The 26,347-nt window shown below is 40.4% G+C and overlaps 3 protein-coding genes and 1 long non-coding RNA gene across 5 annotated transcripts; 3 read left to right on the top strand and 1 right to left on the bottom strand.

Annotated features, from left to right (window-relative positions):
• The first annotated feature begins 5,061 nt into the window (after window positions 1–5,061).
• On the top strand, window positions 5,062–12,810 carry LOC114436561 (uncharacterized). The gene is made up of 2 exons (XR_003670693.1): window positions 5,062–5,169; window positions 11,132–12,810. It is a non-coding gene; the product is annotated as an uncharacterized LOC114436561 (long non-coding RNA).
• An 81-nt stretch (window positions 12,811–12,891) lies between these two features.
• Window positions 12,892–14,287, bottom strand: LOC114436560 (adenosine receptor A1-like). The gene is made up of 2 exons (XM_028406875.1): window positions 13,796–14,287; window positions 12,892–13,589 (listed from the first exon to the last, which is right to left on the bottom strand). Exons 1-2 carry the CDS (start codon window positions 14,137–14,139, stop codon window positions 12,959–12,961), a joined length of 975 nt encoding a protein of 324 aa, XP_028262676.1. The 5' UTR covers window positions 14,140–14,287; the 3' UTR covers window positions 12,892–12,958.
• Window positions 14,288–19,423: 5,136 nt separating this feature from the next.
• LOC114436237 (adenosine receptor A1) lies at window positions 19,424–21,547 on the top strand. The gene is made up of 2 exons (XM_028406407.1): window positions 19,424–20,001; window positions 20,611–21,547. The coding sequence occupies exons 1-2, from the start codon at window positions 19,643–19,645 to the stop codon at window positions 21,248–21,250; spliced, it is 999 nt and encodes a 332-aa protein (XP_028262208.1). The 5' UTR covers window positions 19,424–19,642; the 3' UTR covers window positions 21,251–21,547.
• A 2,880-nt stretch (window positions 21,548–24,427) lies between these two features.
• Window positions 24,428–26,021, top strand: rplp2 (ribosomal protein, large P2). 2 transcript variants are annotated; one of them, XM_028406408.1, is made up of 5 exons: window positions 24,428–24,563; window positions 25,216–25,339; window positions 25,419–25,467; window positions 25,555–25,656; window positions 25,893–26,021. In XM_028406408.1, exons 2-5 carry the CDS (start codon window positions 25,217–25,219, stop codon window positions 25,967–25,969), a joined length of 351 nt encoding a protein of 116 aa, XP_028262209.1. In that variant the 5' UTR covers window positions 24,428–24,563; window position 25,216; the 3' UTR covers window positions 25,970–26,021. The 2 variants fall into 2 exon arrangements, with proteins under 2 accessions (XP_028262209.1, XP_028262210.1); XM_028406409.1 differs by lacking the exon at window positions 24,428–24,563 and adding an exon at window positions 24,993–25,123.
• Window positions 26,022–26,347: the final 326 nt, after the last annotated feature.

The raw sequence follows: 26,347 nt of genomic DNA, 5'->3' as shown, positions 1-26,347 counted from the left end.
CTCTTTAACGATGTGATTGTGGAGAGGCATGTATGGTGTGGAAAGATGTTACATCCAAACTTTGAAATCTAACCTGTATGTAAAGAAATATGAGCTAATAAATAATAACATAAACAGATGCTAATTCTGCATATCGCAACAGTATCTCACCCACTGTGCTGCTTATTCAGGGAAGCAGTGTGATTGTCTTCATCCAGCTCCTGAATGACCACAGGTCTCCATACACATCCTGAAGCCCACAGATGGGTCACATGACCCAACTTTTTAAGAGGATTTCAACAAAGAAACAGAACCCCCACCCACCCAAAGGATGCCCTGACCCCTCCAACTAGGATTACTCTAATCAGTTATTGACCATCTGCGAGCATTTCGAGAGAAACACTGTGAAGGTTTCATGGACATAGAAACATGAGGGGTCAAACACAATATGTGCAGTTTTAGCATGTTGGGGAGTAACGGAATACGTTATGGAGTTAGAGAGATGAAAATATGAGAATAAAGGCAATAAAAAACGATATATATACCTTTGCATTATTTACTCTGAAATGTAGCAAGCTACAATACTCAGCTGGCTGGCTGAAGACCAGCCTGTTATTAATTATTCTGCAGCCAAGAGAATTAGCTACAAAAAAAGGAAAACAAAATAAAAGTGTAAAGTACACAGTATTATTCATCATTATGTTAGTATTTTCCCTGATGTGATAAGGTCAAGGAAACATTGTGTCCTCATCCTTTTTCTCAGACAAAACATCTGTGACTCCTTCACTCAGTCAGGTTAAAAAAAATAACAGACTTTAAAACATCTTAATCTAGTTCTCATGTTCGGTTTAGTAGTTTGTATTGGACTATGTGTAGTGCAATATTTCAAAGGTGAAGCAAGATGATGGAGATAAAAATGAGAAGAGGCCCCAAGATAGGCTTGAAAATAAAATGAGTGTCATTTCCTCATTCACCCACCAGATGCTGCTGCACTCCAAGAGACAAACACAATGCATAACGCAGCTGTGAGGCACCAGGGGGCTCATGGAGATACTGAACTGTAAGTCTCCGTTTACACGCTTAAAACCGAAACTCAACAGTATAGTTAAAAACATATTTGTTATATTTGTTTCTACATCCTCATCCGCATGCTGCAGTCAGAGAGCTCACACTAGAGAAGGGAGGAGAGTAATCACAGCTGAAGTGAACAACAACACGTGATAGGAAGTAAAGACAGAAAAGTGTTTTGTAGTTTTATAAGGCCAGGCCCTTTGTTTTGTTTCTGTGCATTGCTGTGCTGCTCACACTGTCCCGTCTGCTGACTGCTGAAAGAGTCTAGACTAATAGCTTTGCTGGCATTTTTGCAAATGCTTGACAGTTACATGGCAGTTGGCATGCGGCCTAAGGAAGGCCAGTGACCTCAAAGGAGCAGCAGCAGAGAAGCCGTCGTGATCTTAAAGAGACAGAGTGTTTCTCATTGTAGAGTGTGTCTCCAATCCATTTTCATGTCATGTTGTGTTTTATTACTGCGACGACGGTAAACATTGTTGGAGCAATAAGAAGCAGCGTAACAGAGTAATCCAGAGCGGCTGTAAAACCTGTTCTTATATACCAACAACTGTAACAACAAGCCCGAATGAAATGAAAACACATCAATCACAGTTATGGTGAAACAGGGACCATTCAAAGCACTTGTACAAACACTACGCCAGGAAGAATTATGTTAAATACATAAAGGTAGAACCTCCATTGGCGGTGACCTGTGTTTGAGGAGAGGGGGGGGTATGATGATGAGATTTTAGCTCTCCCATGGGTTTAATGCTGAAACAGCACGTTGATGAGGACGTGAACCTTGTGGCACTGTAAAGCCGGGTGAATCATCAACTGAGAAAGAGGCCGTATTCACAGGAAGCACAAACAATGAAGACGAAACAGGAATATCTGGGTTAAATGGACATATCCCCAAAGGGCAGATTGTTCAAGTAAAGTGGAAGGACAGAAAAGAAGACAAAGACAGGAGGTCCTCCTTTAAATGGTGAATGGAAAGATGCTATTCAGGAGCAAAAATAGCCGCTCGAATTGTTCAGATTTAAGCTCACAATCCTACCCTGCATCATCACATCCTGTTCCATAAGCCATATAGTCATAGAAACACAATCTCTAACACAGACAACAGAGGTCCATGGATGTAGAGAGACTACAAAAAGGTACATGTGACCTTTTTATGCTACACGTGGTCTCAGTATCTCAACGCAAACTGCTGTGAACAACATGTTATGCAGAGATATCAGCTTAAATTGGCATGCTAATTTGCTGCCTTTAACCATCACATGATGCTTCTTTGTACCGGTCAATGGAATCGTGAATCAGCATAGTTTCAAGTCTGCAACATGAAGTAGCAGCTCTCGTATGAAGTTTCTCTTTGTGTTTGTACACATGCTCTTCATTTGACCGCTAGGGTTGGCTGTGTGAGAAGATAAGGAACAATGTTAAAACAAAAGTTTGCCATGAAGGCTTAAGGCAAAGATTTACCAAATCTAATAAAAGAGAAAATTGAGAACACTCCCTCACTCACAAGCCTTTCTGATATCTCTGTCTTAATAAAATCTTGTGAGCTAGATAATATGGGATCATATTATAGCTATACAATGTACAGTGCATTACTTGACAACAGTCCCAGTAGAGAGCCCGTATACACAGACACTAACACCAAACACACAAAAAAGTGGATGCAACTGCATAAATATAAAGCAGCAAAAGGTTTAGGATAACTGCAACTTTCTGTACTTACAAAAATTTGTTTAATGTCGAATTCGTGGCACAATTCCAACAAGCAAAACTGTCATTTACCACAATTGAAACAAAGCAACCTGGGGGAAGACTGTCCAACTTTATAGTAGAAATAAACATGTTTACAGCCTGGTCCAAAAGAAAATAGTTTTGGTCTCTAAAGATAATTTCCACTTTCATCACAACTGTGTTTTTACAACCTGTAGTTATGCGATCTTTACACTCTTTCCATTGTAGAGATAGTGATGTGAAGGGTCAGTGTGTTTGTGGAGTACAGATAACAGAAGTATACAACTTTAAAAGGGGTCCAACAAAGAATCACTCCAAGTGTTTATTTACTTTTTTTGATATTGATGACCCAATTTAATTTAGCGCTAAGTAAAATGCTTTAAGAAAGTTGGTCCTGTCATTGGTTAACTTTTGAGCACAGTAGGAAAAGATCACCCCTGACACCTGTACCAAGAGGCATTCTTGTGCGAAAGTGTTCTGCGTAAACGTTACAGTTAAAAGAAACCGTTGCAGTGCTATTCGTGTTGGGAAGGAAGCAATGTGGAAGAACAGATGAGAATCCTCACAGCACAGAAAATGGCAAAGCAGCCAGAGGCTTGTGTGAACTGTAACACAAGCAGTGCTGAGCCTCATGAGAGCTTGACACACATCTGAAATGGAGGACACCGTATCCAGGAAATAGTGCTGCAGCTTGCATTTCCTATTCTCTGGGTGTCTGTGATTGAGTGCAGGCTATGTGGAGCAGTCCAAACTACCATAGATGTCTAGCAGATGAACTGATGTCTTGAAGACTGAGCTGACAGTATCCTGAGAGCAGAGTAAAAGTCCTGAGAGCAGTCACTGCCCTGAGTCCTGAGAGAGAGAGAGAGAGAGAGAGGGAGAGAGGGAGAGTGTAAAACGCCAGCGCTCTCCTCTCAGACTTGTCCCCTGCGTTTTTCTGAAACAAGCAGTGCTCTTTTGAAACGGTGCCAATGGAGGTTGGCCCAATTCCTTGCAGCTGAAACTTTTACAAGCTCAGTGTTCACGAGCAGGAAGGGAAAGACACAGACTAAGATTTGTAATGAGAGTTTGGACCTGCTACTTCTTCGACTTGCTTGAGATGTCAACAGAAATGCTTCGTGCTTGTTTATTTGACGAAACGCACTGTTTGAGAATGTCAGCAGATATGTTCTGGAAAGAAGACGGCATGAGGAGAGGAAGGATTTCCAGTAGTAAGAAAGTAATTACTTAAAAACGAAGTCAGTGACGTCACACAGGAAGCTGTCTTCAATATTGCCTGAAGGAGAGATACTGATCAATGTCTGTGGTATGGATACACTTTGAAAGCATTGAATTCTATTCAGGACTAAAACACTGGACGCTCTGAATTTTTATTTCTTTTGCGATGATCCGCATGAAAGATTTATTTCCGATTGGGTTGTTTTCAGTGAAGGACCCTTACTGTATCCCTTGCCTTCAGATCTCCATGACAGCTTCTTACTTGAGGATGTTTTGTGGTAAACACTTCAAACCACTCGTTTGGACTGTTATGTTGACAGCTAACAGTGGGCTTCAGTCACTGCTCCAATCAAATGAAACCAGAACAACAGGAGTGACCAATCTCCTCTCTGCTGTGCAACAAACCCCGAAGAAAAACACAGGCAGGTGCAGAACAACTAAAGACGTCCAGAGTGACTACCGAAAATGGGAACTGTGAGGCATGTACTACCTGGGAATGATGCCAACTGCTGACAAAAGGCTTTACTGCACGGCTCTGAGAGAAGCCTTTAACTCATTTCCTCTGAAATGCTTCAGGAATATCTGGCTCTGAAATGTTTGGCCAACTGTAGATAAATCTGTCAAACCATGTGGCTTTGTAACAAGACAGCATGTAAGTACTCCTGATTTCTTACCCCTCTAAGCTTTACTCTTCTGTGTCCGTTTCTCCCCTCCCTGCCACTAATCCCAGTCAAGTGCGATGTCTGTCTGATGACACATAATCTACACGTCACATGACTGCTCCCGTTTATGTGGCTAGTCTACTTTGGACACATATTCCATGTGGATTTTCTTATAGGACAGTCGAAGCGAAATTATGTGAGTTCATGATTTCTTTTCCTGCCACACTCTCTCCGTGCCGTCTCTCTCCCTCTTGGCAGCCGGGTGAAAGTGGGCAGGGAGAGAGGAGGGCATGGCCCAAAAAAACTGCTCCGAAGCCCCAGCCCCTGTTCGAGTGGGGTTGCGTGCTGGTACACTACTCAGCCTTTCCCCCGTCTTGCAGGCGAAAAAGAGGGATGTGGAAATGCATTCTTGCCTCCTTTCTAACCCGCCTTTTTTTTTTTTTTTCTCGTCACCACCATGGCCTTTATTGTCTGCGGGTGAACACTAGCCTGATCTTGACAAAAACTTCAGGTATTTCTCATTTTGATTCCGCTTCTGTCTGGGCCTTGATATTCCTCTTTGTGCTCCAGTCTCCCTTTATTCACATCTGCTGTACTTTTACACTTCTTTGCTGTCACCTTCCAACACTGTACACGTGTCTCCTTCTTCTTTACACTGAACACAATGCCTGTACCCAGTACACTGGAATTTGGTTTTAAATGCTGCAGTTTCTCGCATTATATGCATTAAAAACGACCATAGCATTTGTATACGAGAAGCCTGTTCACGTATCACTGCTTGATTCAAACACATGCCCCGAGTAAAAAGACATTTTTAATGGCGGTCTAACTGCCTCTTAAAGTAAAACACTGCTGTAAAAAAAAAGAAACATTTTGGCCTAACATTTACTGCCTAAACATGCCATAACTTCAGTTGTTTGCGCCACATAAAAGTGATTATTAACTCAAAGGGAATCGTCTGTGATGAAGGGCATTCCTGACGAAGCATTTAGGTTTGTGTATTACAGGACTCCTGCGTATAGGTGAATGCAATCCGCAAGACCAGAGGCAACATCAAATATCCCACATTACACTGGAGCCATTTTATTTACGATAAATAAACATCTAAAAAAAGATGTGATTTGTGCAGTGTGTGGTCAAATCAGATGATTCCTAAAGTGTTCTTCACTGCTGCAGTTTGATAGACCTGATCAAAAACCAGTATGAACCAGATCCCTCTGTTGTAAGCACAGTTCTATACATGGAAGGGGCTTGTATTGTAAGATTGCAGGGTCTTATATTAGATCAAGTCGACTAGTTTGTTTAACAGATTCCTAATTTGTGAAAACATTAATAATCTTAGTTGTTACATGTACAAGCTGTTTTGCTTCGAAGCTCCATTTTAGTAGAAATGAAACTTTTGGTGAATGGACATTTGAGGATCTGCTACTGGATGTGCAGATGAGTATGTTTTTTTGTATGTTTGCATACAGTTGAGTCAGCTCTTGGGCTTATGCTTGAGTGTGTGACAACAACAGATTATTGCATACTGTACTGTACAGAAAGGGTGAATGAAGAAAAAAAAAGTGGGAGGGTGCAGGGAGGCTGGGCAGAGAGAGAGAAAATGGACTTATTTCCTCCCCCAGTTTTCCTCAGATGAACTTGCTACGCTGTTTGATGACATGTTGTTTGGAAAGCCAGATCCTCTGCTTTCTCTCCTCCCAGTGGTTGGTGTGACTGTGGTTACCAGGATCAAAGTCTCATTTTGGTTGTTGCTTTTATCAGGTCATAACTGCTCACACACACACGTTTAGCTCTGCTTGTCGGCTCAATGGTTATTGAGCTATAAACATACAACATACAAGTGCACTTACACTAGGAACCAATTATAATTCTGAGAAAGATCAGGAATTAGGAATTCTCTTCTCTAGGTAGTCTAGTCGGTGTGTCTCTGGAATGTGACACTGATTATGTTTACCATAAGATAGATCCCCATGTGATGATTGTAAACAAATGTCTAAACTTTACTTATCAGGCAGTTAACTTTTATAATACAAAAAACAGTTATGAGAAAACTTCCAAGAGCCTGAAACTAAATATGAACCACAAAAACAGACCTCAAGCCTCGTCACTGCCATAAAACACCATGAAAACCTAAAAGCACAAGCTGTCAGCAGCAGCCTTAGCAGTAATGTAAAATGTTGTTTACGTCAAGTCTGTAATTACTCCTCAGTCCCCCTCTAGGGGATTTGTTTAGTGATATAAAATATCACCAGTGCACTTTTGAAATCACAACAGGCTAATCAGGTTGCACTAAAAACAATATACACTACCGTTGGAAATTAAGATAACATTAAAGTAATCAGACATACAGTGTAGACATTGTTAATGTGGTAAATGACTATTCTAGTTAGAAAAGGCTGATTTCTAATGGAATATATATACAAAGGTATACAGAGGCCCTTTCCTAGCAGCCATCACTCCTGTGTTCTAATGCTACATTGTGTTAGCTAATCGTGTTAAAAAGGCTAATTGATGATTAGAAAACTCCTGTGAAATGATGTTAGCACAGCTGAACTGTTAATGCTGATCAGAGAAGCTGTAGAACTGGCCTGGTGACCCCAAACTTTTGAACAGTAGTGTACATATCATACTGAATGGAATGAATAGCTGTAGGTATGACATCGAATAGGACTTTATTTATGTAGGCTATATCCCATATCAGCCATTTGTAAAACACAACCATAAAAGTTCTTTAACATCTTGTGGACTAATGAGGGTGTAAATTGAGACGACGCAACCAAACTATTCCTTGTAGCCCCAAAGACAAAAAACAGACCATTTAGGCCAAAGAACCTTCCTGAACTAAATTAATCTGTTCCGTGCCAAGTACAATGGACATTTGACAAGAACGTAAACATACTTATGGCCTAAGGTAGCCTACTCTCAGTCTCCTATCAAAAATTATCAATAGATTTAAAAGATAAGCAACACAGGAGTGATAAAGTGCACTCCTGCTATAGAAAGTCTAGCTTGTAAAACTACCAAATCAGTCTATTTACCTCACTTTGAGCGAAGTATTAGTTTTCGATAAACACACAGAGCAAAATATCAATGAGGAAAAGACATGTATTAACAACTGATGCAATTCTAGTATTGCATCAGTATCATTCGACACAGTCATTTAAACAGGATTGAAGTATGCCTTCCAAGGTAAAACACTACAACAGTTATTGAGAAGGGTCCAATAAAACTGAGGTTATCTCCTAGAGTGCAATGTGATTTAGAACGAGATGTCTAACTTTGGTGGGAATCATATCTTTTGCAAGATAAAACACAGCTGCATTAGTCACCTCTTTCCACCATTTGCTAATCTCCTGCGCTATAGTTGCTTGTTTTGGCTCAACGTCATTAGCTCTTGCCTCAGTTAACCTGATGCATGACATAAACTTATGTATTATGTCCAGCTATAGATTTTATCCACCGACAGCAGCACAAAGCAACTGGTTTTTTATCATGTTTGAGCCATGCAAGGCCTGTGCAGTTAGCCAGCTAGCTAAAACTGAATTTCACTTCAATGACATTTCACTTAAAGTCAGGTAAATAGTGTATTGTGAAACCTACTCAATATACACTGTAATATACCGCGTGTTAGACCACCAGCCAGTGGGAGTGCAGTGTCGTCTCTGTGCCCAGGATGATCACTCATGCACATAAAGCGTGCACCCTCAAATACAAGCAAAGAATATTTCTAATGTAGTAGATGGTCGACATCTGTGGTTTGAATGTTTTTTGTTGGCTCATTGCCCTTTCCTCAACAAACATGGGTGCATATTATCTTAATATGTTGCATGGTAACTCAGATGTAGTCTGAAGAGATGCCAAAGACCACACTGTTTCACATATGCCATTTAAAGGTACTTGAACTGAGAACCAAAGTCTTTTCAACAATATGAATCATTTCGGATATAGGGTATGTTCTCTTTACATTATTTCCAATTAAAGATAGGGCTTGACGAACACGTTCTTATTTACATATCACACAGTGTCCCAAGTTAGGGAATTCTGGCTGTATAGTAATTGGGCACTTAAAAGTAGCTTCAGTATAACCACTGTGATCACTGTGCAGGCAGACAGAAGAGCAAAGCTCTGCACTGCCCATCATGTGTCATAAACTCTTATGACCTGCATTTATTAAACAGGATCAGGATGTATCAACAGAAGCTGAGACTGGAACGTCAGGCTTATACAAAGCATAATCATTTTTCCAACATATGGACAAAGTCTGCTTTAGGAACAATGGTCCGTTCTCTGCATCTGTGAGCACCTAGCTCACACTGCACTGAGCATCTGGCAGTACGCTACGCCACCGTACCTTACTGTGTGGCATCATACCCCATTTCTGACATGGCATCCTCTCATTGCTTCGCTGCCAACACTCTCCTCCCCCCTCAGTGATGGGTTCTGCCATGCTGCATCCACGACATCACCCACTTTTGTCTCATTGAGATTCAGCTTGGCAGGCAGACAATGCCCATTTCTTGGCACCAAATATTGGAGAGAACCGCATAAGAGAACCAACCTCAGTCTTTCCCCTCACAGTCGTGCCCCCACCGAGCATCGTGGACCAGCGCCAGTTCGCAATGGGTATTTTTTTTTTATGCCTTAATTTATAAAATACTCAGCTGTTTGGCTTTCAAGCATTAACCAACACAGATATCTGTAATAAGCTGGATGTTTAGCGGTGTAACATGTGGTACTAAAGCAAATAACTGTATAAGCAATACAGCATGTTGATTGTTCTCATTGAGTCTAAGAGGAAAGTTATGGATGAAGAACTGAGCAGCCATTTTCCTGTCGTCCGCAGCTTGTGAATAGGCTATGGTAAACCACATCTGGGTCTGAGGAAAAAAGGAGAAACCAGCCTCCTGGTTCCTCTACATCCACTATATCAGTGTTTACCTTAAGCATAGCTTTTGAAAGACAACAGCTAAGTTAAAGCTCAAATTTGAAGAAGACCAAAAAGAACTGGGTTTACATAGCTGTGCGCCCCCCTGTGGCTTTGCGAATAGGTGCATTTAAAATTGTCTGATTCGTTTTCATCACCATTGCAGCTAAGTAAGTGATAAGATGCTTGCTGCATGCAGGAGAACTTTATTATCACTATCTGCTCCATCATTTTTTAAATACAATCATCCAAATGACCATGTACAGTCTATCTACTACAACCTGCAACACTATCTGTACTTCCGGCAGAGGTAGTAGTTTGAATAGTTGGGTGTATGTCTTCCTTTTGAGATAACTATACAATCTACTGTCTTGCCTAAGGATCCTCTGATGCTGAAGCCTGTACAGTTTCTCTTCCATATATAGTATATATATGGCTTGCTGTACTAAAAGTTGAATCGATTTCTGCTTTCACTTCATTCCATTCTGCACTGGCAGACCGTTAGAAGGTTTTGATACCATTTATTGTCTAATTAATTCAACATCTCAGTTAAGGCCTTACTCTCCCTGATGCCCTAATGCCTTTTCATTCTGCCCCAGTGAGCATGCCCTGCCACCAGAGCTGCACAGGCTGCCAAAACATTTCAATCACTGTCGGCATTAATTGGGCCAAAGAGGAATACAGAATGTTAATGAACAGCCCAGCCGCTTTTCAGCAACCATGGTTCACATGCTAATTTATGCAAAGAGTCCAAGCCTTTGCATGGATTGACCATTGCTGTCTACCATAACAGTGTCTGGGCTCAGTCGTCTCCACCAAAGCCTGGTTCTGTCTAAGCTTAGACAGCTCTATCCAGCTTGCGTTCCAGACTGGCTGGCACAGTAAACAGACTTCCTTTTCAATGGACTTTAAGTGGCTGTCACATTGAGCAAAAAGGCAATTTTCAGAAGTCAAACCAACATTAAAGCAAAAGAACAATGTTTTTTTCCATAGATTTCAGAATCTCTTAAATACGTTACATGCATTATTTAAAGAGTGTAGCCATTAGACCGGGATTGCAAAGAGGACACTCTTACCAGGTAACACCAAATGTTGGGTATAGGTGCCAAACAGCTCCCTCAGATGGCTGAGGTACTGCAGATTTTTTTGTTCATATTTTTTCCTTTCCCTTGGACTAGTTTCTGGTGGTAGAGATGGCGGGAGGTGATTCGTGGAAATAAGTGATTTAAACGTGCTATTTTTTTCTGCCTGTCTGGATTGTCACTTTTACCATGCAGGGTTGCACTTACTGCTATACTTTCCATGTTGAGGGACATATTCTAGAAAATACTACAGTGCATTATGATGAACAAAGCTCTGATTTTACAGCTCAGGTTCCTGATAATAATGGTATTAGAGTAACCTGTTCAACAACTTTGGTTATATTTAAAGAAGTTCTTATTTAGCTGAAGAATAACAATATTTTATATGAAATCCAAAATAAAATATTTTAAGCACTATTCACCACTGTTGAATATTAACATGTGTTCTTTGTATTCTTTCACAGTGCAACTGATAAAAGTCTCCACTACAACCTGCAACCCTATCTGTCCTTAAGGCTGAGGTAGTAGATTGAATAGTTGTGGGGTTTATTACCTCCTTTTGAGATAACTATACAATCTACTGTCTTTCCTGAGGAAACAGGTTAAACTGCTCTGACGCTGAAGCCTGTACAGTTTCACGGAAAAAAAGGCATCACAGACTTCTCAAACAACTCATCCTACACCTGTGGAGAGGAAACTCCAGAGTTGGTTCAAAATACCATGGTTTAAGAGTACGTCTTTGTGCTTGAAGTTGAGCCTAGCAAGTTGAGGTAGTAGGTTGTATAGTTTGTGGGATGGAGTGAATCCTACTCAGGTGATAACTATACAGTCTATTACCTTCCTTGAGAGGCACAATGGGTGTTTGGAATGAAGCACACTCACGGACTCTAATGAAAGAGGAGACACTCTGAAGCCATCTTGTGGCCAAAGACCAACATTACTCTCAATTTTGTGTCTGCCATTGTGTGCATAATTTTGGATGCATGGTTTTATATTTTAGGAGTTGAATTAGAGGACTGACATGACCTTGCTTAAAGATATGATTTTTAATGTTTATTTTTTTGCTTACAAGTGGATGGATGACAGGAAATGGTTCACAATACATTTTGACAGCTAATGGGAGCTTGTATATGTATCACCTGCTTAAAGCACACAGAAAGTGCTTTATTATACACACTGCAAGTTTAATTCTTCTTAGAGTTGCAAATGTGGCTTTACATTTTGCAGACTAGAGTTGAGTATAGATTCTAAATGTGAGGAAATGAAACAAACTTTCACAATTAACCACAAAGCTGCCAATGCATGCACACATATATACAAGAACTACATCGACAATGAGGAAGTGAGATTCTGAAATAAAAATTAAAATAAATAAACCAGATGACAATGTCTGAAAGTTCTAAGACAACATCGTGGTCAATGGTAAGAGAGGTTAGAGATACGTTCCTAGGAATCAATTAGCAGGGATGTGAAGGAAGTGTGTCTACTACTGCGTTATAAATTAAAACAGAATGAGTGAAGCTGGCGACACAGAGAGAGCCAGCCAAGTCTTAATGTACCGCAATTAAAGGCCAACATTTGAAATCATTAGACGGTGGTTTGGTGTCTTCATTATGTACTTCACCTAAAAGCTGCCGTTTTAATGATGTTTATAGATTTAAAATGGGATTTGATCTTTTATTTGGCAGACATGACACCGTTCTCCTGGGTCCATTTGTCCTACTCTACAGTCTGCATTTTAAAAATCAAGAAAACAACCATCCCCAGCATAAATAATACAATTTGTATAGTGCAATATTTTTTTTCTCTTCATAATTTGACTTGTCAACATCCATTATTGTAATTGTCATGAGAAAATTATAAGCATCTTCACATTTCTGCAAATTTCGTAAAAACTTAAATAGTTGTTGACACTGGCAGTCTCGGCTCTTTGGTCACATCTGAGGTCTTGATGTGCTTCCTTTTTTTTAACACAAGAACAAAAAAAATAATTAAAATAAACACACACAATCGATACAACACCAGAAAGCGGTAGTCATATGCCCATGTAAGATTACTAAGAAGAACTAGAACTCGAACAGAAAACGGCACAAAAACTGTGATATGAAACTTTTTGTACAATAAAGCAAAGCTTTACAGACAAGTGGAAGTTACACTTCTTCTCTGCAACAGCTTTCGCAATACACACAGACACACACTGAGTCCTCAGCTTAACAGCTAACCAGTGTCCTCTTTACTGAATGTAGAGGGCTGCATGATGTTAATCAATGTTCACTTATAAGGCCATTTCTTCAGTCATTGTTGGTCACACTACTGGGGCTGTTGTCCAATGTCTGACTTGTCTGAGATCCTTGACTTTCTGCTGCACAGGACATGCACCGTTTCCAGATCTTCAGATAGGCTGTCCTGATTTTTTGTATTTTGAAAGCATAAACAACAGGGTTGACAGCTGAGTTAGCATGAGAGAGCAGAATACCAACATAGAAAGCAAACGCTGGTATTTTATGCCCAACAATGTAACAAATGCAGTTCATGATATGGAGAGGGAGCCAGGACAGTGCAAACAGAACCAAGACCAGGAACAGAGATCCTGCCAGCTGCTTCTCTTTCCTCAGGTAGTTTACAGACTGTTTCTGGGCGCCGCTGCCTGGTTTATCTCGAAGGCTTCCTCGAATGGTACAGAAGATGCAGCTGTATAACACAGCCATGACCAACAGAGGAATAAAGGTGCAGAGAAAGAAGTTAAAGTAGACCAGGTATGACCAGGGGATCACAGCAATGAACTGACAGACAAATGTGGAATTGACTGAGGTATCAGGGTTGTGCCATCCAATCATGGGAGCAAAACTCAGAGGAATCGCAACGAGCCAACATGCTGCTACCACAAGGCAAGAATGCCTCTGTGTTACAGTCCTTTTGTACCTATAAAAAATATAATTTATTATTAGCATAAATTGCATGTTCGGCAATCTATTAAACAATGTTACGTAAAATTACATTGAAAAAACGTTTAGTAATTGTAATAAATAGCAGGCAAAAAAAAGTTTAGATAAAACTACGCAAAGTTTCAATCAAAGGCATGCCCTGCAGTCCCATTAGCACAATATAAAACACATAAAAAGTCTTACCTGAGAGGGATATAGACTCGGAGGTAGCGGTCCACTGCGATAGCTAGCAGAGTCAGAACTGAAACGAGGGTCAGCAGGATGACCACACAGCTGATGAAGAGACAGGTGTAGAATGAAGTCTCCACTCGTCTGTCAACGATCACAGCCAGCGGTATGGCCACACAGCCAACCATGAAGTCAGCCACAGCCAGAGAGCCGATCAGACAGAAAGTCGGTTGCTGAATGCTTTTACTGGTCCACAGTGCTAGAATTACCAGCATGTTACCCAGACAGCAGCTGACAGCAATGAGCACTTCCACCAGGGTGTAAATCACTTCTCCCACTGTGTCTTCTTCCATTCTCATGTTTGAAGGTTATTGGTGGAATGTATCTGAGCCTGAGTATGCGCCGTCATTTATCATTCATCTCATTGTTGCGAAACCTTTGAGGAAGTTGACTGTGGGTTTTTTTTTTTTTTGAGTTGTGTTGACACCACGTGACGAGCCCTCGTTATTTTTGTAGATATAAATCAAATATTTGTTTTTGTAATGTGGCTCTAAACTTAATTAATGTCTTTGCTTAGTCTAATGAATACAAAATATATCTAAAGGTCCAACTGTGGGCAGGTTGCAACAGAAAATGTGAGTGAGACAAAAAAAAAATGTATATGATAAGATCCCTCACGCCGTTTTGGTTGAAAGGAAATGTGTCATTTTCTCAACAGCATATCAAACTGGTTTAGCCATCCATACATGCTCAGAAAACCAAGAAAGCCTCAAAAGCATTGGAGACATAGAGACATGAAAAGGTTAGAGCTGGCAGATAAATATAGCCATCATATCAGGAGAGGCTCCAAAATCAACAAATATCAATTTACTATTGAGATGCAATTACCCAACACGCTGCTTTCACCCTGTACTCCAAGTTATTGGTGTCCAAGCAGCAAAGCTGGCAGCCGTCTGCGGGGAAGTTGTGAAATTTGGAACACTGATTCAGCTCAGTACCACCCAAGCTTACGCATTGTCTAACTTTAACCATTTTCAAACAACTGGCACAGTTGGAATCCTTTGATCAAGCTGATTCCAACGTGACGTAATTTTTCGCCTAATTAGATTTTCTGCCATTTTGGATTTTTTCGAAAGTGAAATTAAATTTTCAGCAGTCACAGAGTCTAACTATAGTCTATAATTGTCATGCTATTTGGTACACGTCGTCTTCAGACTAAGCCTCACAAAAGTTATCACTCTTTGGATTTTGAAGCGTTCGCCCGCTACGGCCAATCAAATTCGACGACACAGTCATCAAACAGGACGTGAGCTCATATCTCTGCAGTGCTTTGACATATTAGATCCAAACTTGGTCTCATAACTTCTGACCCCTTCACTGTGGGTCACAACAAATGTGGTGCAGTTTGACCACTAGGTGGCGCTATAATTACAAAACAATGTGTTTTACCTCATTATTCGTGATGTGTTTGGGTTAGAAATTAAATTCAAACTTCTCATACTGTTTATAGCCCCATGATGATTCTAGCCAACTGTTCATGTCAAAGTATTGGCTAAAATAAAAGATAATAAAACTATTTGTGTGTTCAAAATAAGAACAGAGCAGAACTACACAGTCACTTCCTGAGTCAGAGCTGGTACAGCAGTAAAAAGAGATTTGCATGCAAAGAAAACAATGACTGTCAAAAATGTTCAATAACACAAACAGTCAGTTAGTGAAACTGTTGATAACTGCAGTTCTAAAAGGAACTGAGCAGGTTATGCTGAAAATGCTTTTCAAACCACTCTATATCAGCAAACAACTACAAAAAGGACCAAAACCTTATTATTCACCAACTAGTTGCACTGAGACCTCCTAAATTACCATCAATGTATTTTGAATGTACTTTAAAATACTTTTTTTTTTCCTCATTACTCATGCCATTTGAGCCTGATCTTGCCCAAGACCTCTTCCTGTTACCAGGACGAATTTTCTTGCCACTGTGCAGCTCAGCAGCTTGCACAGAGGAGTCAGGTTCTGGGTCTCTGCACAGACCCCAGAGATAAATTTGATTGTATCAGACAGTATACAAAGAAAACATCTTGACTGACTGAGAAAACCGCACGTTGAACTTACTGAGAACTTTGACTTTCAAACAAGCATCAGATAAAATGCACTGAAACGAAACTGTGGGTAGCTCTTTGAAAACGTTGGCGCTTACCACACACAAACTAGACAACCGAGGACTGAGCGCATCTTCTCATATCTATGTGAACATTATTTATCTTTACAGGTTTATCTTTTCACACATAGAAGAACCACTTAAACCAAACTCTATTAACTCAGGAACTACCCCCAGGCTTGATGGGTGGCTTGGTCTATTGCTCACAATTTAGCAAATGTGTTTACATTCACATGAGAAGCATGTGCATGATCAGGTTTCTGCAGTAACCTGGTTCTGATCTGTGCACGCAAACTGTTTTCAAAAAGCTTGATACGTTAGTCCTAATGAAAGAAAGTATGCAGCGTCATATCTGGATTATCTTCTGGATAATAGGCTCCACCTATAGACCTTCATTTAACAGCATCACCTTTCCATAAACATTCTGAACTTTTATCATTTCAACATGGACTCAAATGGAAGAAAAGGAAGCTATAAAGTGTATATGACATGATCACAAAAACATCTAAGTAAACAAAAAACTGCAATGCTAAATGCTAAATCAGATGGACTTGTGCCAATTGCTGTTGAAAACTGTTTTATCCACAGTAGAATATCAATATAATGTCCCCTGTGCATGTTAGCATGTGTCGGTTTTCTAGGTCAAAACACTATCATGATGCTAACTAAGTTAACTAAGTTAGCATCATGCTAAGCGGCTGTTAGCATGACGGCTATGGTAATTACAAGCCTAAACCCAAACAACAACAAACCAGACTCTGAATATAAAGCCTACAGATTAACCCTAATGTTTCTATTTGTGTTATTCTGAAACTAAATGCAGCTTGTGTTAAACAAATACCACTTATTAAACTTTGCTAACAGTTGGTGGAGGTGAAAAAAAATCAAACATCAGATAGCTATAAACTCGTCATTAGCAAACGTAGCATAATCCTATAGATGCTTCACAGAAGACTCACCAACCGGAGGTCAAATGAAAGCGTTTCCTGAAGGCCTGGGTCAGTCTTCATCAGTCGGTCACATCTTCGAAAAGCCTTCACACCCAGAAAGGAAAAAAAAGCGTCATCACGATGAACCGTCCCCACAGGTGCGCCACTGTCACGATGAACCGTCCCCACAGGTGCGCCACCGGCGCCTGTCACTCACGTGCTCGTGCATACCCGTGCGTAAGCGCAGAGGGGAGGGGCTGTGGGCCCGCATCATCACGAGTGGGCAGATACCACATGATACAGATGTCTATGTCACAGCATCCCAAAGCATCCCAGGTTACCTCACAGAGATAATGACATCATCGAATGCATGAAAGTGTTGAAACGCAATATTAAAAATTTAAATGTAACCAGCAAACAACATTAAACCTCCTCTGGCTGTGTCTCATGAGGACTGTTCCCTGCTGTGGATGCTAACCGCCTGTGCATTTAATATTCACAGCCACTTCCTGTTTGTTTTGCCTTCCAATCAGTTTATTAATAATTTGAACACATATCCTATTCATATTATTATTATTATTATTATTATTATTATTATTATATGGGGGGGGGGGTGTTGGATGAATACAATCACAGAGTCAGCAGAGTCAGCGGAGTTGTGATGTCAGGGTGAAATAAATGGCACAGTAAAGTGCTCGGTGAGGACCTTGAGAATAATTTCATTAATTGGAGCCGGTAATAGAAGCTCCTCTGTCATGCTGTCTCACTGGCACACACACACACACACACACACACACACAAGCAGATCCCGGCAAGACCATAATTCAATTCGTGACTTCTGTTCGGAGATAATGATGCTGTTTGGTGAAACCACAGGCACATATTGTAATAAACAATGGATGAAGGTGCTTCTATTTTCAATGTTTTCACTTTTTGGAAAGGCAGTTTGGTACAGCTGAGCCTGGGACAGGCTGGGTTGTCCGAAAACAACAACATCTCCTTCTTCTGTCTTTTTCTGCTTCTTCTCCTTTAAAAGTAAAGTGATCTGGCTGAATATATTTACTAGCAGACGCTGTATTTGCTTCCTTAAGCAGCTAAAGACCATCTCAGTGATTGCTTGCTCAGTCATACTTGCTGCCAAAATCTTTTCAATTAAATTAAAATTAAATTAAGTTTTTGTAAGTAACTGAACTTGTGCTGCAAGCCAAGTGAGACAGAAGCACTTTTGTGCTGCGGAATGAGAAAAAGCGCAGTTAAAATGAAATTGTGTTGTTTTTAAAAAGAAATTAAACATTTAAACATTACATAGCTACTCAAGGATGGAAATCCAACCCCTAAATGCTGCTGCAGGTCGGATTTTACTCATTCATTGGACCTTATGTCGTCTTTCAGGTCGATTTTGTGTCAATGAAGTGTAGTGAAGGAACTTCTGGAGGAAGACTTAGATCATCATCATGATGAAGGGTAAAAACAGAGGATAGGATAGAATAGCTAGCATTAGGTGAGACGCTTCAGAAATATGCTGCGTACATTGTGGATGGAGTTGCATGTATGAATTTTGACCACATAGTGTTGTTCACACACATGAAATCATGCTCTCACCAGAAATGACTTGGGCAACTGTAGCGGTCTGGTCATCTGCTCAGACTGAAGCTGCATTTATAGCACATGGTCATGGCGGTAAACACAGTGATGTGAGTAACACATTTTTTATGGTGCCATAATCACTGCTCCAAACTGCTACAGCTTCTTCTACCAAGTACTTTACAAGACATGCTTCCTCGGAGATCAGACAATCTAACACACTGTCTTGTTAATTATATCCATATTGGATTTATTGTAGACAAGATTTTACTGCACACAGTATTAGTTGTATTATATATGACTATCAGTCTTCACTTGCCTGGATTTTACTTGAATGTGCATTAATGTTTAGAATTTATTAGGTTTTATTTTTATTTTCCCTTACTACTTTACCTTATTTTATATTTCTAACCTGTTTTTTTAGTATACATGGAGCACCTGGAATGAAAGCAATTTCCCCCTGGGATCAATAAAGTAATTCTGATTCTGATTCTGATGCTGCATGAATGAGCTCAAGGGAAGCCACAGATATAAGAGAGGCAGCACTAGGTCTCAGTGACTAAAGTGTTAAATGTTGTCTAAACTGGTTGAACAGTACTGTTTTTAAAGAAAAGATTTTCCTTAAAATACTCTAAACATGAAATCCGAATGGATGTGTTACAGCGAAGATGGCCTATCGTGCCGTTTCCTCACCCTGTGTTGATGGTGGAGTGGATAAATTAGCAGGAAGACAAAATCAGCTCTAATGTACACAGACACTGCAGCTTATAACGTGTTATGTTAAGCATCCTGCCGACACTGACCGCAGATCCTCTCAGAGAGGAGCACACTCACACAGGCGCGCTCATACACACTTATTATGAGCAGAAATTGCTGCAGGGTGCTGCAGAAATCAAAGTCCCTCCCCTCAATTATACGACTTGTGTTTATGGACTGGTGAGAGAGTGACGAGTGAGCGAGAGAGTCAGGGTGTAGAAGAGTATAGTGATGCGTTTGGTGCCCAGTCCAGTGCAGAGTGCTGGATAACATGCTGAGGACTGTACTTCAGGAGCCACCAGAAAAACTGCACATCTCTCAACCAGAGGACAAACACAATGGATGAAGTGGAGAGAAGAAGTTAATTTATTTTATTTCTTTTACAATTTGAGTAAAAGGTAGGTGAGATCTGTGAGAGGTAAGAAAAAAAAAATGTCTTCCTCTCCTGGTATCAAGCCAGCTTGGGAGCATGTGGACGTGATGTACATCTCCATAGAGGCAGCTATTGCTGTGGCCTCCGTGCTGGGGAACGTACTGGTGGTGCTGGTGGTGTGCGTGAACCCGGCACTCCGTAACACCACCTTCTCCTTCATCGTGTCTCTGGCCGTGGCTGACATCGCTGTGGGAGTTTTAGTCATCCCTCTGGCCATCATCATCAGTCTGGGATTTAACACTCAGTTCTACACCTGCCTCTTCCTCTCCTGCCTGCTGCTGGTCATCACCCAGAGCTCCATCCTTTCCCTGCTGGCTATAGCTATTGACAGATATCTGCGGATCAGGATTCCTACCAGGTGAGGGAACTACACTTTCCAGACGTTTAGTTTGGATGATGAATGTTCAGAGGAAAAAAAACAGTGTAACTTTATTAAAAGTGTGTTAAGAGTGATGAAATGTTCATAATTCAGAGCGAGATAGCAAGGGGATGTCAACATCTAGTTTCCTGTTACAGCCGATTGCAGTTATCATGCTGAAAATAACCTCGCCACACTAAAATGTTTAAAGACATCATATAGTAAAGCACCTTCATTTTCAGATAATACCGCTAATAACATATAATGGTTACATCAGCAGTACCCTTTTATTGGTGTCTGCATCAGTCAGGAGGAGGTTCTCTGTTGACTCTGATGTCTGACAGACAGTAGCACCATATATCCTAGCCTGGTTTAATACAAATCAATGAGTTGGACATCAAAAGCTTTTAAGCAAATGAAAATGTCCCTGTCTGCCTAAATACCTGACATAGGCACAGTTTGTTAGGAGACTTGGCAGACACCCATACTACCTTCTGTTTACCAGTTGGAACCTGATGTCAAAGACTGGCATTTATTCAAAGAAATACTCTCAGAGTGCATTTAGGTGATTGGCAAACCTCTCATTTCTTTTCCACTTACGCTGTCCAGGTACAGCACAATCGTGACCCAGGGGAGGGCTTATGTCGCAGTGTGTCTGTGTTGGATTCTCTCCTTCCTCTCTGGATTGGTGCCGATGATCGGCTGGAATAAACACGAGATCAAGCACGGAAACCTCAGCAGATCCAGTGAGATTGTCTGCGAATTCACCACAGTCATGAGTATGGACTACATGGTGTACTTTAATTTCTTCGGATTGGTCGTGGTGCCACTTACCATGATGATCATTCTGTACGGGGAGATCTTCAGGGTGATCCGTGGGCACCTTAACCGCCGCGCTGAGGCCACGTGCAATGGAGACAAGTATTATCGGAAGGAGCTGAAGGTGGCTAAATCCCTGGCCTTGGTGGTATTCCTGTTTATCCTGTGCTGGATGCCGGTACACATCATGAACTGCATCAGCTGGTTCTGCAAGACCTGTAAAATACCCAAGATGACCATGTACGTTGGGATTTTCATGTCCCATGTCAACTCAGCACTCAACCCGCTGGTTTATGCATTCAGGATGAAGCGGTTCCGTGAAACACTGATTCAAATCAGTCGTCGCTGCATGTGTTGTAAAGCAAGACAGTCGACCCCATGCCCCAGCAGCCTGCCGCCCACGACCGAGAAAGTGGCTGTAAACCTATGAAAAGGACTGCAGTCCTTTTTTTTGTGGCTTCGAGTAAGAGTGCTTGATAAACAGAATTGATATGGAATATCAGCCCATTAAAGGACAGAACAAAGCACTTCATTAAGTTATAGCACACATCATATCTGACCTTTCCTTGAGTCATCCCTCCATGAAGTGAGTCTGTAATCAGAGGGAGAAAATTCCCATCACTTATATTCACGTTGAATTAGAATGTACAGTATCCGTCAACAACAACACATATTTCATGTTCCAGATCCTGTTGGTAAGATAACCACAATAAATATGATCTTCCTCACTGACCATGAAAAATGTAAAGTTTTTACATTTACACTAATGACCAGTCAGATACATTTAACTTTAGTTAAGACTATAAGACAAATGCTAATCTCCTCATGCTGCAAATATGCTAAGCAGGTGTAATCTATGTAGACATTTAAGGGATGCAGAAGTTTGAAAATAGGTTTATTTATGCTACCATGGCAACCATTAAGGGTGAGAGTTGTGATTTTATTCCATGCTTTCCTGTAGTAACTCTTTTATGGGCCTACACAAAACCCGATAAATACCCGAACTCCCCTAAGGGACCTTCCCGAAGGGATTAATAATGTATGTTCTATTCTATTCTAAAATTATGCTAACAGCTATTTCATTTTTAGCATTGCATATTTCAGAATGCAGTAAGTAACCAATGCTAGTTTTGCAGCTATTTCATCATACACCACAGTATTGTGTAAATAAACTGCTGTGCTCCTCCAAGCAGCTTCATCAGTTCTGATAAGGTCCAGTTCATCTAGTCCAGATGCCCCGCTTCAACCTTCTGACTAAAAAATGACCAGGATGACTGAGAGTCTTCATCAACATGTGCATTATTTTTTACATAGAGTTCATTTTAAAACATTAAGATTGGATGTTTACATTAATCAGATTTACTAGATCAATACAGGATATAATGTGTTCCATTTATTCAATGTTTGGTGAAGTGCTCTTTGGAATGCAAATTAACAATGAACTAAATGAAGCAAATCTCTGGCAACATCATCAAAGCATCTCAGCCATAAGTCTTTATCACAGGATGCAGGAAGCTCTCCAGCTAATTCAGCTAGTTTAAGCCATATTTCAAAGTCTGGCAGAATGGTGAAAAGGCTCTGACGCATTTCAGCAAATTACCCACAGAGCATTATGTGAAAGTGATTTACTCCAACTATAAAAGCAAGTGGTTCTGCTTTGTCAGCACTTTCACTTGTGCCTTATTTCAGTTGTCCATTTTCTTACATAGAATCTGGCTGAGAATATTCACTGTGTTTTCTAATCATTCAAATCAGGTTGAATGATAAACATGGGAGACTCTCTATCTCTCCCGTCCTTTAATCACAAACACATCCATACGTATATTACCATCTGTCACCTTGATCCTCGCTGAGGGATTTGAAACTGCTGAGTGTGGCCTAATCCGCAGCCTCATCTTAGTGAGCGAGGTACCACATAACCAACTTGCCATTTACTGCCTTCAGACCACACACGCATGTGGCCTAAAGAAAGTTGAAGGTGCACCACGAGCACGGTGGAACTGTGGACACAGAGAGCCAGAGCACCAGTTCTGTGGATCTCATTAGGAAACATTAACCTTCTGAAAGGTAAGGCTCTTCATACGAAGACACACGGTGGTTTCTAAGAAACGTTATCTCTGATTCAAAAGTCATTTAAAAGATGTTTTTTTTGTGTTAATATCATCAGACAATAGAAGAAAAGTTGATATTTGCATCATCTAATCACTTTAAAATGGCTGACACGGATGAAACAGAAGGCAGCCAAGATCCAGAGGCACCAGAGGAAGAAATGGATTCTGAACAGGTCTTAGTGTTCTTCAGCAAACATGGCGAGGCTCGGCGTGCACTGCCGAGGAATCAGTGGACCTTCAAAGAAAAGGCAAACTTTTACATGGACCGCATCTTCCTGGGGTTTTTGGTCGTTTGTCTAATTCTCCTGATGGGAGAATGTGGCTATAAAATTTGGTACGTGTCCAGCATGAAGAAGATTATGGAGTTTGCCTTAGACGCAACAGTCGCCCTGTTTGACTGGCTCTTCACACAGGAGAGGCAGGAGCAGCTGGCTGAACTGTAGCTTGTTATGGTGATTGATTGTATTTTCACTGGTTTGGTTTGCTGCCATCTTCAAATTACATGCTCTGTTACAAATGCTCAGCAAAGAATCATTTTGTAGCTACAGCCTATATAGAAACAATGCAATAGAAATTACAAACGTTATTTATTTTGGATGGAAATAAATTTTGGAATATGGTTTGGCTCATTGTTCTGTTGTCTTCCTCAATCCAAGTACGTTTCTCTTATATATTCCTTAATATGTGCACAAAATCACCACTTTAAAGCCACTTCACTGTCAACATAAGGCGATCAATAAAACCTATTAATCTCCTTTACTCATTTTCAACTGATTTGTACTTTACTTGAGCATTTCCTGTTTATGTTTCTTTTAACTTCTCCTTTATATAACAGAGGTCTATTATTTCCAAGCATTTCTTCCTTATATACACAGTTGCCGTTTACAGCATTAATATTATGATCTTTTTTTGCAACTCAACTGGCATTTAATGCATTAACTCGACCACAGCATTTAATCCAGAATTAGCTGATAATAGCAGTGCAGTCATTAGGTGTAGCTTTATGAAAGAGGCCATTCTACTGCTTAACAAGTACTCTTATTATTTTTATAATAATAGTAATTGATCATTTCTATTACATATTTTATTATTTCATCTGTTACCACTTTTATGTCTGGACTGCTGCTGTAAACCAAGATTTTTTTGTATTTTATTGAGTAGACAGTACTATAAAAATGATCATAAAAAGAGCAAATTCAAATCAGTTTTAGTCAATTTAATAAATTGCATTATCACTTTGCTATGTAAAATCTCAATCCAGTTCATGTAAAATAAAGAGAATGCAAATTAAATATCTAAATGTCACAGCAGGAGAAAAAGTAAAAAATGTAAAAAAAATAATAATAAAAAATGAATAGAAAAAAACACTTGTGACAATAAAACTATAATTTGGATAATCTAAAGTTTTTTAATCTCTGCTGTTTACAGTAAATAATTTGATCAGTTTTAAGGATCTCTTCCACCCATGTGCAGCCATAGACCATCTGCAGCTGTCTATTGAAATGATGACGTAGTCTGCAAATGGACCAATGACATCGACGCAGTTTGTTTCTCACAAGTTCCGGTAACGCCTCCCTTCCTCTTCCGGTTTTCACAGCGTGACCGACGTTTCGTGTCTATTTAGACTTAAAAGTAAGTCCAAAATATCAGTATCTTCACCAAATTGTAACGTTATCATTGTGCATCGTTGTGTTTGTTATGTGACGCGCACTCCACCACTTCTTTTAGTCAGCGATGAATGTGTCATTTCTGACTGTTACGTCTTCAAAAATGGAGGACAGTAACAGAAAAACACTGGGCGCCATGCTTGCGTCTATATGCGGTGTATTACATGTATCAATATTTATGGCTTATCGTCCCCAAAGAGAGTACCTGTTAGATTGAATCATAGCAATGATACAAACGAGCTTCTAATTAGTAGCTTACTGTCAGTAGAGTACTGTCGTTTTCAGCACAGTTAAAGCTAAAAGCTAACGTTAGCTAAGCTAGCTTACCCTCATATTTACTTGCTCTTTGGGCATTATTTATTTAGACGTGTTGGGTATTCTGAAGTTAACAGTGTTGTTCTGTTGGGTCTACAGGCAGTGTCTGTTACACGTTAATACACCACGTTGTTGTAGGATACAACCTGTCAAGATCCAATGGTGACAGGACCCTAGTGGTCACCATAGAGACGGGATACTACCAGCAAAGTTAGACAATTATAGGATAAATGGATGGTACATCATGTATGCTAATAATGAGTTAATAATGTTATCTGTCATTTCCTGTGTCCCTTCTTCAGAATGCGTTACGTGGCCGCTTACCTCCTGGCTGCTCTCGGTGGAAACACCAGCCCCTCAGCAAAAGACATCAAGGCCATCTTGGGCAGTGTAGGAATTGAGGCCGATGACGAACGCTTAAATAAGGTGAGTGTATCATTCAGGTCTGAAAACTGGTGACGTTTTTTATTGAAGATGAAGTATTAATTTGTTTCATTCTCTACAGGTCGTCAGTGAGCTAAATGGGAAAGACATCAACGAAGTCATGAACTCAGGTAAAGGCCCTTCACTCAACACCGCAGGGTTTAGGATGTCATGTATGGAGTTTGACTAAAAATAGTGTTTCTCTCCTGCTTTCACAGGCCTCTCAAAGTTAGCCTCTGTACCAGCAGGTGGTGCTGTGGCAGCAACTCCCGTTGCTGCTGCTGGTGGGGCTGCTGCAGCCGGGGCTGCACCTGCTGCTGGTATGTACTCATCTATCATTCTGTGCTTGTGTTAACAGATATTTTCCTGTTTCGGAGGAACTGTTTGAAGCTCTAAATGCCTCATGTGCTACAGAACTGGAGATATACACTTGAGCATTCGTATAGAAATCTAATTTGTAGCATCTGACAACAGTGCTTGTTCTGGATCATTGCCACTAAAGAAATCTTGCTGACTGCTGTCTAGCCCTGACTACTGTCTCTGTCTTCACTTCCAGCGGAAGAGAAAAAGGAAGAGAAGAAAGAGGAATCGGAAGAATCAGATGAAGACATGGGCTTCGGACTCTTTGATTAATCTGCCTTCTCTGTGTTTAAAAAGCAATAAAAATGTAAAAGGTTTACACGAATCACAGTGTTTCCTTGTTCTTTAATCGTTTTTAAAATAGCTGTTAATTATTCATGACTTCGCAGAAGTAATTCTTTCCAAAGTGTTCCAGAAATAATCTTGTCTGGGACTCGATGATGAAATCAGGTTTGTAATCTGCTAAAAATAGTCAAGACTGGATGACCTGTCACTATTGGGCAATCCTGACTCTGCATGTGGTCAGGTCATGATGCTGGTTGGATAAATGAAACCACATAATGGCACGGGGACAAAGCCGCACCATTTGAATTTATAACAGGATTGGAAATGGTTCATACGTCAGAGTATGAGCCGTCATATCCTAAATGA

The sequence above is a fragment of the Parambassis ranga genome, chromosome 5 (assembly GCF_900634625.1).
Source record: "Parambassis ranga chromosome 5, fParRan2.1, whole genome shotgun sequence".
Lineage (NCBI taxonomy): Eukaryota > Metazoa > Chordata > Actinopteri > Ambassidae > Parambassis > Parambassis ranga.
This window is presented reverse-complemented; position numbering and strand designations above follow the sequence as displayed.

What these genes read in the sequence shown, in the direction of transcription:
- LOC114436560 (XM_028406875.1), bottom strand. Translation starts at nt 14,139, where the DNA reads ATGAGAATGGAAGAAGACACAGTGGGAGAAGTGATTTACACCCTGGTG. An exon ending in CGAGTCTATATCCCTCTCAG is followed by an intron (nt 13,590 to 13,795) that starts GTAAGACTTTTT and finishes TATTTTTTATAG; the next exon opens with GTACAAAAGGACTGTAACAC.
- LOC114436237 (XM_028406407.1), top strand. Translation starts at nt 19,643, where the DNA reads ATGTCTTCCTCTCCTGGTATCAAGCCAGCTTGGGAGCATGTGGACGTG. An exon ending in CGGATCAGGATTCCTACCAG is followed by an intron (nt 20,002 to 20,610) that starts GTGAGGGAACTA and finishes TACGCTGTCCAG; the next exon opens with GTACAGCACAATCGTGACCC.
- rplp2 (XM_028406408.1), top strand. Translation starts at nt 25,217, where the DNA reads ATGCGTTACGTGGCCGCTTACCTCCTGGCTGCTCTCGGTGGAAACACC. An exon ending in ATGACGAACGCTTAAATAAG is followed by an intron (nt 25,340 to 25,418) that starts GTGAGTGTATCA and finishes CATTCTCTACAG; the next exon opens with GTCGTCAGTGAGCTAAATGG. An exon ending in CGGGGCTGCACCTGCTGCTG is followed by an intron (nt 25,657 to 25,892) that starts GTATGTACTCAT and finishes CTTCACTTCCAG; the next exon opens with CGGAAGAGAAAAAGGAAGAG.